General features: G+C 36.3%; 1 protein-coding gene across 8 annotated transcripts in view; it reads right to left on the bottom strand.

Annotated features, from left to right (window-relative positions):
* The window catches only part of RAPGEF2 (Rap guanine nucleotide exchange factor 2), a 128,397-nt gene that overhangs the window by 19,977 nt on the left and 93,828 nt on the right, over window positions 1-14,592 (bottom strand). For all 8 annotated transcript variants that reach the window (XR_005626590.1, XM_039699991.1, XM_039699990.1 and 5 more), the window contains 7 exons: window positions 13,320-13,472; window positions 12,786-12,950; window positions 9,736-9,843; window positions 9,441-9,644; window positions 9,217-9,325; window positions 6,781-7,027; window positions 2,209-2,366 (listed from right to left, as the gene is read on the bottom strand). Coding sequence is in view for 7 of the 8 variants with exons in the window: in XM_039699991.1 (XP_039555925.1) it covers window positions 2,209-2,366; window positions 6,781-7,027; window positions 9,217-9,325; window positions 9,441-9,644; window positions 9,736-9,843; window positions 12,786-12,950; window positions 13,320-13,472 (1,144 nt within the window). In the remaining variant the exon portion in view is untranslated. The remainder of the gene's footprint in view (window positions 1-2,208; window positions 2,367-6,780; window positions 7,028-9,216; window positions 9,326-9,440; window positions 9,645-9,735; window positions 9,844-12,785; window positions 12,951-13,319; window positions 13,473-14,592) is intronic.

Below are 14,592 nucleotides of genomic sequence, written 5' to 3'. Positions count from 1 at the left end.
AAACTGGAGTGGCAGGCTGAAGAATGCAATGCTGTATGATAGGAATCTATTCCCTTAGAAAGATTGTGAGGGGAAAGAAAAAATACCAGGGACTGGCAGTTCATCATTACTCTATTATTTTGACTTCCAATCAAATAGCAAAGGCAGCACAAGAAAAGAGAAATCAAAGTGCTATTGAACATTTAAAAATAAATCTTTAAAAGTATATTTCAGACAGCCTGATCCAATCAGAAGGGAAACTAAAATGACTCCTTGCAGATTTCAAGCTGTTCACACTTTCTCCTCAAAGACTACTCTTCTAAAAGGAGCAAGTTGTTTTATTTTTTATCCTGAGGGATACTTCTCAAAGCCTCAAAGGACAGCTACCCATTTCTCTTTCTCCTCCAGTGCATTCAATTTCTTGCAAGCTGCCTCCATTTCCATCTTTAATTTAGACCAAGGTAGTAAAAGGAATTAAAACTGCAGGCTTTTTTTCAAGTCTTGAACTATATAGAGATATAATTCAACTCTTCTATATACAATGCAACACTCTCTAAAGTCCTTAAGGTATATGTTTTTCATTTCAAGCCCCCTTTTCCTTCCTTTCCACTCAGGAAAAAAAATTGCCTTAGAATTACTTTAAAAATATTCAATGTGTGGACATTCAGGCAAATTTTAAGCAAAAAACCCCAAAAACAAGCAAACAAAATGAAAACAATGTTTTGGGGTTTTTTAATGAGGAAGAAATGCATTTTCTACAAAGACACAGAAAAACTGTTAAAACATTGTAGCGATGGCATTACATCATATTGATCTCCTTTCCTCAATGCAAAATGCAAACAGTTGAACCTTATTCATTTATTAAGCGTCTCTGAACTCCATCTGTAATTGAAAGGTCTTTAAGCCTGCACTGGCTTTCCTTCTCATGGAAGTTTGTTCCAGCTGCTTGAGTCAGCAATGCCCACAGCTCTGGAAGTTGGCCACTTGCTGCACTTAGCATTAGGGGCACTTTAATTATCTAGAGCTATCTGGTCTAGGTTAAGCATCAAGCTAGAGAAAGGAATTTTAACCCATTCATAGAAAAAGTCCTGATGAAAAGCTATGCTCTTACTGATAAAGAATAGCTTCAAGGTGTTGGACACTAGTCATTGGAGAAAACACAAAAAACTATTCACTTTCCAAGTCTCTCAGGATCAATCTTAAGCACTGGGGCAAAAATCACGAACCACCTCCTTGCAATCTCCTCTAGCCCTAAAACACCTGGACGAAATAATGTTCAATATCACAGTTTCAAGCACAACGATTGCATCAACTTGGCCAGTGTGTAGGCTGATATTTAAGCAGCATCACTTTAGCTAATCCTTCAGGTAATATTTGAAATCCGTCAGTCTTAGGAGGGCACTGAATTTTCAGTTCTACTTTTGAGTAATTCTCTAAAGATTAGGCTAAAATAACCATGTGTCTGCTGAGCTACCATCACTAGATCCTGCTCCAGAAGCTATATTTTAATAGCAAAGACTTGGATACTTAACTCAGGAAAGGTTTTCCACTAAGAATCTTCCTGCAGCCAGATAAGAGCCCAAATCCCAACCCTACCAGGAGCTCCAGCTAAATCATTTTTATAAGATAAGGCTCTCAAGTTTCTCCCCCTGTTTCTCCCTCATTCACCCCTGTGCTTTGATCCTCTCTAAATGTGTTCGTTTTTTATCTATTTCAGAAAGGGATTTTATATTCAAAGAATTTGGCATACAGCTGTAGGGCAGGGTGACTAACAAGAAACTTTAAAATCCTGTCCTTTACAAATGTAGTACAAATTATATAAGTCTCTTCAGAAAAATACTGAAATACATGTCTTGTGTCCCAGCCCAATATCCTTTCCCTTTACTATGAGCAAATGATCTGCTATGCCATTTGAAAATGCAGTCTTGAAAACAATGATCCATCGAGGCAAATTATAAAATACCAAGCAAAACAGGTTTTTATTGACCAAGAACATTCAATCAGTAAGAAGCACTCTGTATACAGCATGAAAAACAAACATCTATTATATGTGGGTAAAATGTATTGTAGCAAATGTAATAAATCCTCATGCATGAATTTGTGTATGACAGAAAACAGTTAATAAAAACTCACAAGCCTTTTCAGACTCTACAAATCCACACAAAAAAACCCCTGAACTATGAGAGGAAATTAAAAGGTCAAGAACTACAATAAAAAAAGGATCCTTACCTGGAGTAGTATTAAAGTCTAAGATGCGGTGATGAGACTGCAGCAGGTCAGGATTACTGGATGACAGCGTTCCACTGACAGGTAAAGCAGGAGGAATGTGCTTTGTTTGCCTCAGTCCCACAATGCTGTCATCCTGAGACTGGCCTATTCCAATGTCACTGCATCCAGAAAGAAATAAAATCAGGACTTACAGACATTCAGAGACTGGCTATACTAGAGGGATTCAGTAATGTTTCTATTGCTACGTTTTCATACTTTCAATTGTTGATACAGCAATTGCTATTTAGAAGTCCAAGTTCTCCAGACAACAGGACTTGCTTTGTGAACTGTCCACTCAGAGTGACTCTGTTTGCCTGCTCACACTGACAGAAGATCCTCACCATTAAGCTCTGAGAAGTTGCTAGGCTCATTGTTTTATGATTCTGGCTAATATGTTCATTGAAAAGGTGGTAAACACCTCATCATTCTTGCACCAGCCCATCACCCAAACTTTGAGTAATACTGCTGTCCCCTCAGTGCTGTTTTCAAACCTGGACTTGAGATTTTTTATCCCATCACAGACAGGATCTGCAACTATATTTGTGATGTATTGTAACCATACTATATAAAATCTTTCAACAGACGGATGAGAGAGGATCATTTGAGATCATTTGGTTTTCCCCACCCTGTATCAGTTCTCTGAGTGTCTCTTCACTCTGTGTGACTGAAGTGATACCAGGTAAGGCTAAACTAAACAGCCACACTTGGGTGCTATAAGTATTCTCTCCAAAGTACCTGGCAGCTGTAAATAAAGTATTCTATGATAAAGGCGAAGTGTTTTATCCATTAAATTGTGTAAGGCAGGGTCCCACAGGAGATCAGTAGTGCTAGATGGATCAGAGACGGAGCTATCATCATGTTATAGTAGGCACTGATTTGCTTATTGCTTTTGAGTTCATAATAATGTGAAGCAGAACACCAGCCACAAGATATAGAGCTGGAGACAGCCATTGAAATTTCTCTAAATATACAGATCAAAACCCTTAATAAAACACTCAGAGGGTATAAAATGTTGAATTACAGTCATTATAGAAAGTGAAAAGCATTAAAAATGTAGCAAGTATAGGCAAGACCTTTCTAAAAGCCAAGCATGTCTAAATCTGTATCTACACATTTAAATAAAGCATAAACCAGATTTTAGACTTCATTGCAAACGTTACAACTAAGTCAGTCTAGTAAATTAAATGGTGCAACACAAATGACCACTTGCACCCTAATGTTGGGCACTTAAGCCTTTGTCTAGTGCTCCTAAACAGAAGTAATAAAGGCAAGATAATTACCCTGATAGCTGTTACAGTACCAATATCCTTTTGTGCTTACTGATGAATAACTCTACACCATGCACTCTTGTACCACTTCTTTAAGTGCTATGAATTGAACAGTAGTCTGGAAAGCTAGAATAGTATCTGAGCACTAAAGACACATTTTTTAATGACACAGACATAACTGCTTCTGAGAAGGCAATGTATGGTATCTGCCTGTGGTGTGTTTGGGTGTTCTCAGTGTTTTGCTTCTAAGAACAAGAAAACTCTCTATTATCAGCACACTTATGAACTGTAAACCTCAAGCCATGAGAGTGACAGAAACACTCAAGTCCACTGGAAACAGATACAGGATTCTCTCTTGAATCAGAAGTTAAGGTGAATCTGAACATTTGTATTTTTGTACTTCCACATCAAGCACAAAATACTGAGACCTCAGCTTGTGACCTACTCAGCACACAGCACCTTCATGCTAAGCCACAAGCAAATAAGTCTTTCACTGCAACCAAAAGAATTGCCAGCAATCAATATCAGGTCCTTCAAGCAGGAACCACTCCACATTTAAAAAAAAAAGAAAGTAAGCAAAAAACCCTGCAGCCCTAGTACCTCAAAATGTTTTCTGGTGGCTCTAAACTACTATATACCATAAATACTGCCAACAGCAGAATTTTCTCTAAATTCAAATCAAATTAAGACAGTGTGAATCTTATATTAATAGTTTCACTTGCATTATGCATTCCTTCTGCAGTTTTCCAGTTTTATATAATCTTACACCTATCCTGTGTGTCATGACTGAGGCAGCTTCAGTAAAGTGGATCAACTCTGAAATGTTAGGTTTAAAAGCAAAAAAACTGTCTTAAATTGTGCGGGAGTTTAAGTCTTCACATAATTGGAAATCACTTACTTTACACTCAATCAACTCTACTTTTAAACTTAAATTAGAATCTGTGCAAACTTATGCAAACAAGTAATGAACTCTAGAAATATCAGATAAAAAGAGCAACATTAAAAAAAATTCAGGTCCCATGATCAGCTACTGTTAGGTAAAATATTTCATTATGCCAATGAAAGAAGGTTATGGTTTTAAGGAAACAGAATTTCTATTGCTTTCTGTATGCATCTGCCATGCAGGGAGACAGCACATTAACCATTAACTAAGAAATAACTTTCCTGCTGAATGACAAACAGGAAAGAAGGGATAATGAAATGACAGAAGTATCTGAATGCTTCTTCCCTCAGAACACAAAATCCTGTGCACCCCACTGAAGGGCTGCAGAGAGGAGAGAGACAGGGGCTGCTGCTTTATCTGGGATGCTGCACTATGGACCAGGCAGAACTTTACTAGAGAGGGAGGTGGGGATTGCGTTTAATCCTCTTTTGGAGCAACTGAGCCTACAGACCACAAAATCACTCTGTGTCAGAAAAGTAAAAAAAGAGCTCCAGTGGAGATTGTACCTGGAACCCAAGAGATGTCTCACAGACAGTGAGGAGAAGATTTCCCTGTAGGTGCAGAAGAAAAGGTGCTGTTTGCTCCATTTGGGAAGTTATTTAACCTTATTGAACTAGAGCAAGACTGAAGGAAGGCATTACCTCCTGCTCAAATGGATTCATCTTTGATACTGATTTAATGTCTCATGAAGCAGACAAGCTCCCTCTAAGAGCGACCTCATTCTAGTTTAAAGATTGGTTTTGTCTGGGTACATCCTCAAGGCACTGGAGCCTTCTGCAGTCTTCATACTCAAAAAAGTGGACAGTTTCACTTCTTAAACCAGCTGAGTCATGAAGTTTTTAAATGCCTACTTTAACTAATGAGTAAATCAGCTTTCTCACCCCTCCTGATTTTCTTATATGCAAAAAACGTGAAACTAGGTGGAGTCCCTTAATATATGCAACACCAGTAATTAAAAGGAAGAATGAGATTGATGCTTTTACACAACAGGGGGAAGAAAAGCGCAAACACTAAACTCTATAGCCACAGATCTCTATACAGAAACTGTGCAGACAAAAACAAGTGAATGTCAACAGGCTTTGCAGACAAACTGCTATATATAACACATAAAGCAGTGCTATCAAAAAGAAAATAAAATGGGTCAAGTTTTTCTGAATCTTACCCAAAGAGGTCCCTGCACAGAAAAAGTGTAAATATGAAAGAAAATAAAGGATAAAAAAAAGAAAAATCAACATGAAAATTGTATGCAAGTACTATGAACCATAGTGACCAATGCAGAAAAACAGACCTAAGTATGCACAGCTCATCAGAAAAACAAACATGCAAGACCAGTTAAATAAAGGAAAACGTGCTGAAGACAAACAACACAAAAAGAGGATTTACAGATTCTCCTCTACTGAAAGGTACTGCCATCAATTCAAGAAACATCCATTATTTGTGTATAATAGTTTATATTAATTTAATAATTCTATTGCTAAAATTCTATATATAATTTTCAGAATAGTTTTCATTTAGTAGGCAATATCTAACATCAGTTAAGCAAACTTTTTTTTAAGTAACAGCAGGAAAAAAAAAGCCCTGCATTTTCAGCACAAGTGTATTTTAAAAAAAATTTATATGGAACAGATTCTTCCTTAGTGGGACACAGGAAAGAAAAATGCAAGAGAAAAGACAGATCACACAACTACTCTCTACAATTCATTTCCCCCCCATCAATATCATTTGCCTTGGTCAAGAACCAGATTCCCATAATCTCATATAAAATTCACTCTTCTACTTTTGCCAGCAATTTTCAGAACTCTATTCCTAAAATGTGTTCGTCGAATAAAAGCTCTCAAGGTAGCATATTTAGCTTGCATTTAAAAAAAAACAAACCCAAACACAATTTTATCAAAGAACCCAAGGTAAAATTTTAGCCTCACTATCCTTACAGCAGGACATAAAAATTGTTATAGACCACTGGAATGTGGAGACATTGAAATCATAGCTCATACCAACCCTTTGCAAGTAACCTGCTTGAAGAATTATTCCTAAATAATTTCAGTTAACAGTCCTCTTAAAAGAAAAAGGGAAATGACATAAAGAAGTATTTGTGTCATTACTTGATCTATAAGAAAAAAAATACATCTAAACTGATGTCAGAAGCTGCAATATTAGCAGTCTATGCTTGTTCAAATATTCAGAATGGTTTTTTCTGGTATTTTTTTCAGACAGATATAGGATTTGTATTAATAAATAAAAAAGTATAATCACAAATTATAAGTTCATTAGGAATTCTTATAAATTAATGCAGAGGAAATATTTAGGAGGAAATAAACTCACTTGTATGGTTTCTGAGGCAGAATGCTGATTCGAGTCTTGTCAAGTATCTTCTTTAACTTATTTCTTCCCCCAACTGTGTTGGCTTTACTTTTCTTATTTACTTTTTCTAATCCTATCACCTGCTCCACATCAACAGCAAGGTCAGGGATGGAGTAACGACTCGCCTTTTTAATATCACCAATCTTAGGCAGGTGGGGAGCACCATTTCTTTTTTCCTCCGACAACCTTGTTAAGAGTTCTTTAAAAACTGCATAAGACAGAAAAAGGGAGGTAAGAAAAAGGATAAAAATGTAAAAGAAAGCTCTGTGCACCAGATCAGTTCAATATTAATAATTTAAAAGAAAAGAGTATAATATTCTGTCAATTCCAGCATTAAATTAATTTAGGTATAAGATTTAAAAAACATTTTTGCTTTTAAAAATTACATTCATTTTCTATAGTATGAATCAGAAAACCAGTTAATTGGCCCAGCCTAGAAGGGAAATACACAGGTGCCCACATGGTTACACGGATGGCATCAACAGAAGGAATTTGACTTTTTAGTCTAAGGACAAAGACTTCTGCAGAATAGCAGATGGGCATATTAGACAAAAGTGAGATAGAAAAATAAAAATGAGAAGGAAGTTTTAAACAGAAAGGCAGCATCAAAAGCTTTCAGATGGACAAGAAATTATTAGCAACAGCATCAAAAAAATCAGAAGGGAAACAGCAACAAAGTCGTAAGGAAAACAAAGCAGGAGACTACTGAGACACCTTACAGAGCTGTTGTATCCATCTGCCAGAAATACCAAAAACCCCCTCATTCTCCCTCAGCTCCCTAGCAAAGAGTCAGCTCTGAGGAAGAAATATCTGATAAATTTGTGAAATAGTTGTCCTACTGCAACTTTGAGCCTCAAAAAAAAAGGCTGATATATTTAAATAAATCAAACAAAACTGAACTGGAGAGCAAGTCATGTATTCTGAGTGTTAGAGGAACTTTCCATACAAAAATGGAAAAATCCTCTGATGATTTATAATAATAAATGAAAAGTGATAATTAAAACTATGGAACTGTAGAAAAACATAGAAACAAGGACAACTAAGGATGAGTATTAGGGGCTGTGTTTGACTGTTATTTATTAATTTTGTCTTTAATATTCTCTCATATCTAGAGGTACAACATATTACCAAGAGACTTCAAAAGCTTGAAGTAAGACACAAAAGTGGAGGAGAGTAAACCCAGCCAAACCCAAACTGTAATGCTGAATAGGACTTAGAGGTTGGAGAGAGAAACTAGGTACAGATAAGAAGATGCTGTTGAAAAAAGGAAACTCTCATTTTGGGATTTTTGGATAAGAAATTCTGCATGCAAAACACAGAAAGTAACTGTTCTGGGACGGCACCATAATCTGATTTTAGTATTTCCTCTGGAGCCACAAGATAGAATAAATTAGAAAAACACTTCTGAAGAAAGAAAGAAATCAGGTTTAATCTTTAACAGAGTAAAGCAACACATGAGATTCAAACACCCCGTGTAAGGATAGTTACAGAACTTACACACAGAGAAACAAGAATATCCAGATAAAAAAGCATGTCTAGATATATTAAGAAATGTCTCTGATTATTAGAAACAACTGAAATATTAGAATCTTTACTGCAAAGCAGAAAAAAATTGTCCCAAGGAAACAGATTTGACCAATGACTTTAAAGACTTTTTGATCAATGACTTCTGGAGGTAACGGAGGCAAACTAAATCTTCAGTTAGTGCAGTGATGTGCTGTGCTAATATTCTGCCCTACTTACTTGTGATGAAGAACCTGATCCTGAAAGAGATACTCAAGGAACACATCACTAAATTGTATAAATAATCCAAGTACCCAGTGGTAAAAAAATCAAAGCAAAGCCCCAATCTATTCATTACTCATGATGCTAATTGAGGTCCTGAGCTGCTTGAAGACTCTTCCATGTTTACTTTAGTACTTGTTAGAGGGAAATATGTAGAAAATAAATACAGAGGGTAGCAAGAATCTTTTCACCTAGCTGGCAGGAAAGGTTGTAATAGCCTCGAGCTTGTTACAGTTAGAGTGGGGTGAAAAACTACAAGTAAATTCAGCAGACAGAATAAGACCACTGATCAGCTGAAATGCCTGAAGAGCTTCTTTCCTGAGAAAGAACTAAACATTATATATACAAGTAGGTTTTTAAAGTTTGAGCTACATGGTCACAATAGTTCCTCTTGATCCAGAAACATACACTTGTGAGAGGGAAGTCACTTCATGTAAATCCTTACTCATAAATTTTTCTTTGCAATTATGAACCAAGGTACTTTATGACCTTTGTGTTTCCTTTTTCTATTCCTTCCAGGACAAAAGAGTTTCAAACAAAAGTATTTTAAACTATTAAAAAAATAATTTAGATCTCTATCAAAACTAGAATGAACAATGCAGACAAACTTACCAAATAAATTGGTTTTCACAGTGATAGACAGATGAGTGTTATTTCTAAGGATTTCCATGGCTTTTGTCAACTGAATGTTTTCAAAGTTTTGACCATTCACTTCCAATATCTAAAATTCAAACAAGTTTGAAAAATTTTCATGCAGTGAAGAGAAAGGAAACAAAAAAAAACGGGGGGGGTGGGGGTGGGAATGTAATGGAGGGAAACATTTTAAAATTACATACCTGGTCTCCACGTTTCAAGCCTGCTTCTGTAGCCTTGCTACCAAAATCTACACTGTCAACAAAGATTCCAAACCCCTTTTCTGACCCTCCCAGCAAGATAAAAGGCAAAGGGGCTTCTCGAGATGGCTTTGTTAATGTTATCAATCTTCGTTTAGCTTTAGCAGCACAAGCAATATTTAACAGCCTCAAATGTCCACCCATTTTCTACAAGAGAAAAGCATAGTAAGTTATATACAACGACAGCCTGGCTATTCCCTGTTATCCCAAGTAGTCAGAAAAAAAACCTCACTCTTACCTCCCTCTCCAAATTGTTCTCAAATTCTTCCAGAAATCGAGTCATAGCAGGATCTCCTTCAAAATCATTGAAGTGATTGTTCACCCACAACAATACTACCCGTGTAACCTGAAAATTCATCAATATTATAAATGTATTGCTGGAATACTCAGAACAACACTAATGCCAAGTTCTTTAAAAATATGGTCATTAAAGGCCCTGTAAATTTTCACTGGAAACTTAAATAATACATATACATATATATTTTATATATATACACACACATACATCCAAATCAAACTTCACTAATATGCAATTATATATCATGAGAAAAAAAAAAGTATCAAAATTGCTTTCACTTGTATAAGCAATTGTATGCTGCATTTCATAATGAATGCTGCAAGTCAGAAAACACTGGCTGTATCAAATTTTATTAAGTAAGGAATAGTAGAAGGCACACAGGTAGAAGACAACAAGGTAGATCCATTTCTGACTTATAACAATTTCCTGTTCATGTACATTTCCAAATCTGCTTAGCTCTCCAAGCACAGGATCACAAAGCTTACAATACAGCCTAATATTGGCTCTTGAATCTCCTGTCTTTAGTTGTGCCACCATTAACTTTATTGGGCATTTATCTCTGTAAAAGATCTCCTGTATGTTTAGAGAGGCAGGAAAAACAAGATATTGAAATAAGTAGGAAAGAGGTTTTAACAGCAAAACCAGCAATTCCTTTCCTTAGAGCCAATCTTTCCATTTACTCCTCCTTTTTTCCCTCCACCGCCTACTCCCCCCAGGCAATTATGATGATAGAGCTGAGAAGAATCTTAGCTGGTATTTCAAAGTTTCTTAAGAAAAAATCTGAAGAAATACCATTAATTAATACTAATGAAGGTAAAGCCACAAAATAAGAGCTGCATTTTTTAAAACTATATGCTTTTACTATAATGTTCTCTCTTTTAGTATGTGATTTGACCTGGAATATCAGCAGCAGTTGTCCTGACAATACAAAAGTGTTTTGGTGTCTTGAATTAGTATTGATTCTTGCTATTTTTAAAAAGTTGCTGAATCCAAAACAGTTGTGCCACTCAATGCTACCTCTAAAAATACAGCTGCATTTCTTCTTTTATGCTGGGAAAGCAAATCAGTAGGGATAAATCTCTAAACATTTCAAAACCAAACGCTTAAAAACAAAGTCTCATACAATTTAAAAGTCTCATACTAATTTTAATTAGTGCTAACCCCCACCCATTCTTCGTGTCTGCACAAAATCCAAACCTCTGCAGCTCCACATGCTAAAGGTCTGACACCAGGCATGCAAAACCAATCCCTGCCACTCTAAAAAATTTCTAAGTAGATTTCCTTTTACCCCAGAAAGGAAATTAATTCAGAAGAACTGCTGAAATTAATGACCAAACTAACCAAGCACTTCAGAATTCCTCAAGTTCCGATCCTAACTGAAGGCAACCAGCCAGCTCTACGTGCTGCAGCTCACAGCCACAGGAAAATACTTGAGATTTCTGCACCTTTGAAATTGAAGATGAACTTCATTCCTGTTAAACAGTTTTGATGTTTTTCATTACTGTGGATGACACTGGAAGATCCAGATGATGTCTGGTTAAATTTAGGGTAATTGCAGATTATTAAAATTGTCTGGGAAGTTGCAAGCTGTACCACGCAATGCATTTTAAACTACTGCAGTGACAGCTTCACTGTCAATGCTGCTTTTAAAGTTGGGACTTAACTCATCTACACCCAGAGGACACTGAGCTGGAGGAGTTGAATGCTGACTTCCAGAGGAATGCCATTACTCGTGTCAAAAATCAGGAACAGCGTTAAAAGAGGATTAAAGATGTAAAATCAAGTAACTGGCTGCAGGGCAAAGTCATTGCTAAGGCTGGATGTCCAGCATCCCACTCTGAATGCTTCTGAGTAGTGATCATCCCCAGGAAGTTTTACCCGCTCCTTTCACTCCCCTTACTGCCTATCAGCACCCAGTACAAAACAGCCAAAATCTTCCAGATTCCTTATTCCCTACTTGCTTATCTCCACTTGTCCCAAGCTGTTCTCTGCCTCTTGCCTTGCTGTCAGTGCTGCTGGAGGTCAGAAAAGGCTGGTTATTGAGGCAGCAGAACAAAGAGCTGTTCTGTGTTCAGACTGATACAAACAACTGTGCCTCAATCTCATGAGGAGATTGGCCATTGTAGGACGAGCAACATAACTTTAAAGGTGAACTCCAGTATCATAGCTCTGAACAGTATTAGCTGCAAAGCCTACCCTCTGTCACATATAAGACCATTCCTTCAAGGTTCAGCTATACTAACATTTCTGGAAGAAATACCCAGATTTAAATAAAATTTCCCTTTCACTGTACTAATATAATTCCCATGGTTTCAAATTTACAAATATCTGGAAATTTTTAGATTTTTTTAACATAAGAAGGAGTTGCATACAAGAGGAAATAAGGAAATACAGTTTGAAGGACGACAAAGCCTCAATGGCCAGTGTGCCAAAACTGTATGTACCTTATTCTTCCATCATGGAAATTCTATTTAGAGAAGATATCTGATTGCTTTCTTGTGTTTGGGTTGGGCTTGGTGACTTTTTTTTAATGCTACATAAAGCACAACAGATTCTTAACAATGCATGAATGTTCTATTCTCCCTTTTTAAAAAAATCACGTTTGCCACACTGAATTAACTAGCAATATGTACAGAAAACACAAAACTTATTATATGCTCAAACTTGGAGACACAATAAAATTCTACTGAATTACATTAAATAAAAATACTCACAATTAGAAAAAAAGCTTCCTCTATACCTGCAAGCAACTAAGTTGTAAAAACACAGCAAGGTAAAGTATGGGAAATTTACATTGCATGAAAACAGTAATATTTCAATAAAATGAGGAAAAAAATGTTCTTAATTTTTTCCATATATTCAGCCATTAAAATATGTCACCAGTTATTTGTATCTTATACAATTTAGTCATTCTCTCTAAAGCATATTTTATTCTTATTGCTTATATTTTAATGCAAATGGTAACAATACATGATTCAGGAGATTTTCACCTTATCCCTGAGGCTGGGGTCATTGAACCACTCCAACAACTTCTTGCCCACTTCCATTGGGCTGGAAAGAAAGGTCCTATACGTCAACAGGAAGTCTTCTATAAATGTTGGGTCTACCACAGAGTGCTCTTCCACCAAATGCATTGTTAACCTTTCAGCTGTTCCCTATTGAAAGCAAAAAATTTTAAAAATCATAGTTATCAACACATTTTCAACACATGCAAATTTGTTTTCTTGTAACATACTGAAGACTCATCACGCTAGAAATACTGCCATCCACTAAGTAATGTGCTAAGCAAACATAACAGCTTGACCACTGTGCTAAGAAATGCAAAAAAATTTAAATTATGTAATTAATCTCTTCAGAAATCACCTATCAACATCCATAATTATTTTTAAAAATCTAGAAATATTAACAGTCCATTTTCAAATATTTACTTCTACAATATATATCGCAACTGATCCTGGACCTAACTTGCCAAGTTAAGAGGTTTACAGAACACGGACTTTTTCAAGAGACTCTTTTCCTTTTACCTTGATGACAATGTGGCCTTTTCTCGTTCCAGTGCGGTCAAGCTCCCTGTGCTCCTTCACCATCACAATCTCCCCTTCCTCTTCTACCTTCTGCATGTTCTTTTCCACTTGGTTGAGGATGCGGCAATAGTCTTGCTGGGCTATGCAAACAAACTGGAAAGAAACATTGCGCACCAATGTTAAAAGGTTACATCTTCAGAAGAGCATTTAGACTTAAGGTGCAAGTACTCAATCAACAGACAAGATAAAGCAGCTCCTCAACCTGCAGCGAGCCTTTCCAACAGTTTTTGTCTTTCCAACAGTTCAGCTGTAGCAAGCAGATGAACAGACAGGCACAGTGCTGCCACTACAATCCTGCAGTTAGAGGAGACCAAGATCCATCAGAGCAATATGATTTAGTATTCCCAGCCATTTTCATTCAGCTGCTTTGACCTCCCCACTGCTGGAGATGAAGCCCATCTCTTTTGCGATGTTTAGAAGAGTTAAGTGAAAACCTAGCTTTTAATTTTTGTGCCTCTTGTTTTGGTAAATAATCTTCTTTTTTAATAGCTATTTTATTGAAGTCAATTAGTAAGAAAAATAACATTTATTCAATTAATTAGTGCAGGCACAAAGAAAGAAATTACTTCTTGGCTTAAAGCATACAGCAGCAAAATTATTTTCTACAATCATCAGTTCAGCCAAGAATAAATTTCTTTAGAATGTTCCTAATACCTACATCATGCAAATATAATTAAGACCAACCATAACAAATTTGAAAAAGACTACATTGTACACAAATTATTATGCACTTGTCTCTTTTGGGGAGCAAGATTAAACTGCCTTATTATATGAATTTGGGGTATTTAACTGAGAGGAACAGTGCTTCTTATGGTTGAAAAGTTGTTAAATCCTCACATACATACTTAGGACAAGGACCCAAGAATTAGAGACAGTATTTTCTCTTTAAATTCATTTACACACAATTTCATTTTTCCAGCAGCTTGTAGTAGCTGAAACAGAAGTCCCACAGTTTGTATTTGTTGAAAACATTACCCTAACAAGAAAGAATTTATGCGTATTTTGGGAGTTAGATGGGCAAGCTAAACCAGGTGACTCTATCAACACATATTTTCACTCCTTTCAAAGGTGATCTACTGGAAGCTAATTAGCCATCAGGATCAAGCAAAATGCTTAATTCACCCATAGCTCTGCTATAATTTTCTGGATGGGAATAAGCAAATAGCAAGCACATAATCAGATTCAGCCAGTAGTTTTATGCCATGAAAAGCAT

Source organism: Passer montanus, unplaced genomic scaffold, assembly GCF_014805655.1.
Source record: "Passer montanus isolate IOZ18808 unplaced genomic scaffold, ASM1480565v1 scaffold14, whole genome shotgun sequence".
In the NCBI taxonomy this organism is placed as follows: domain Eukaryota; kingdom Metazoa; phylum Chordata; class Aves; order Passeriformes; family Passeridae; genus Passer; species Passer montanus.
This window is presented reverse-complemented; position numbering and strand designations above follow the sequence as displayed.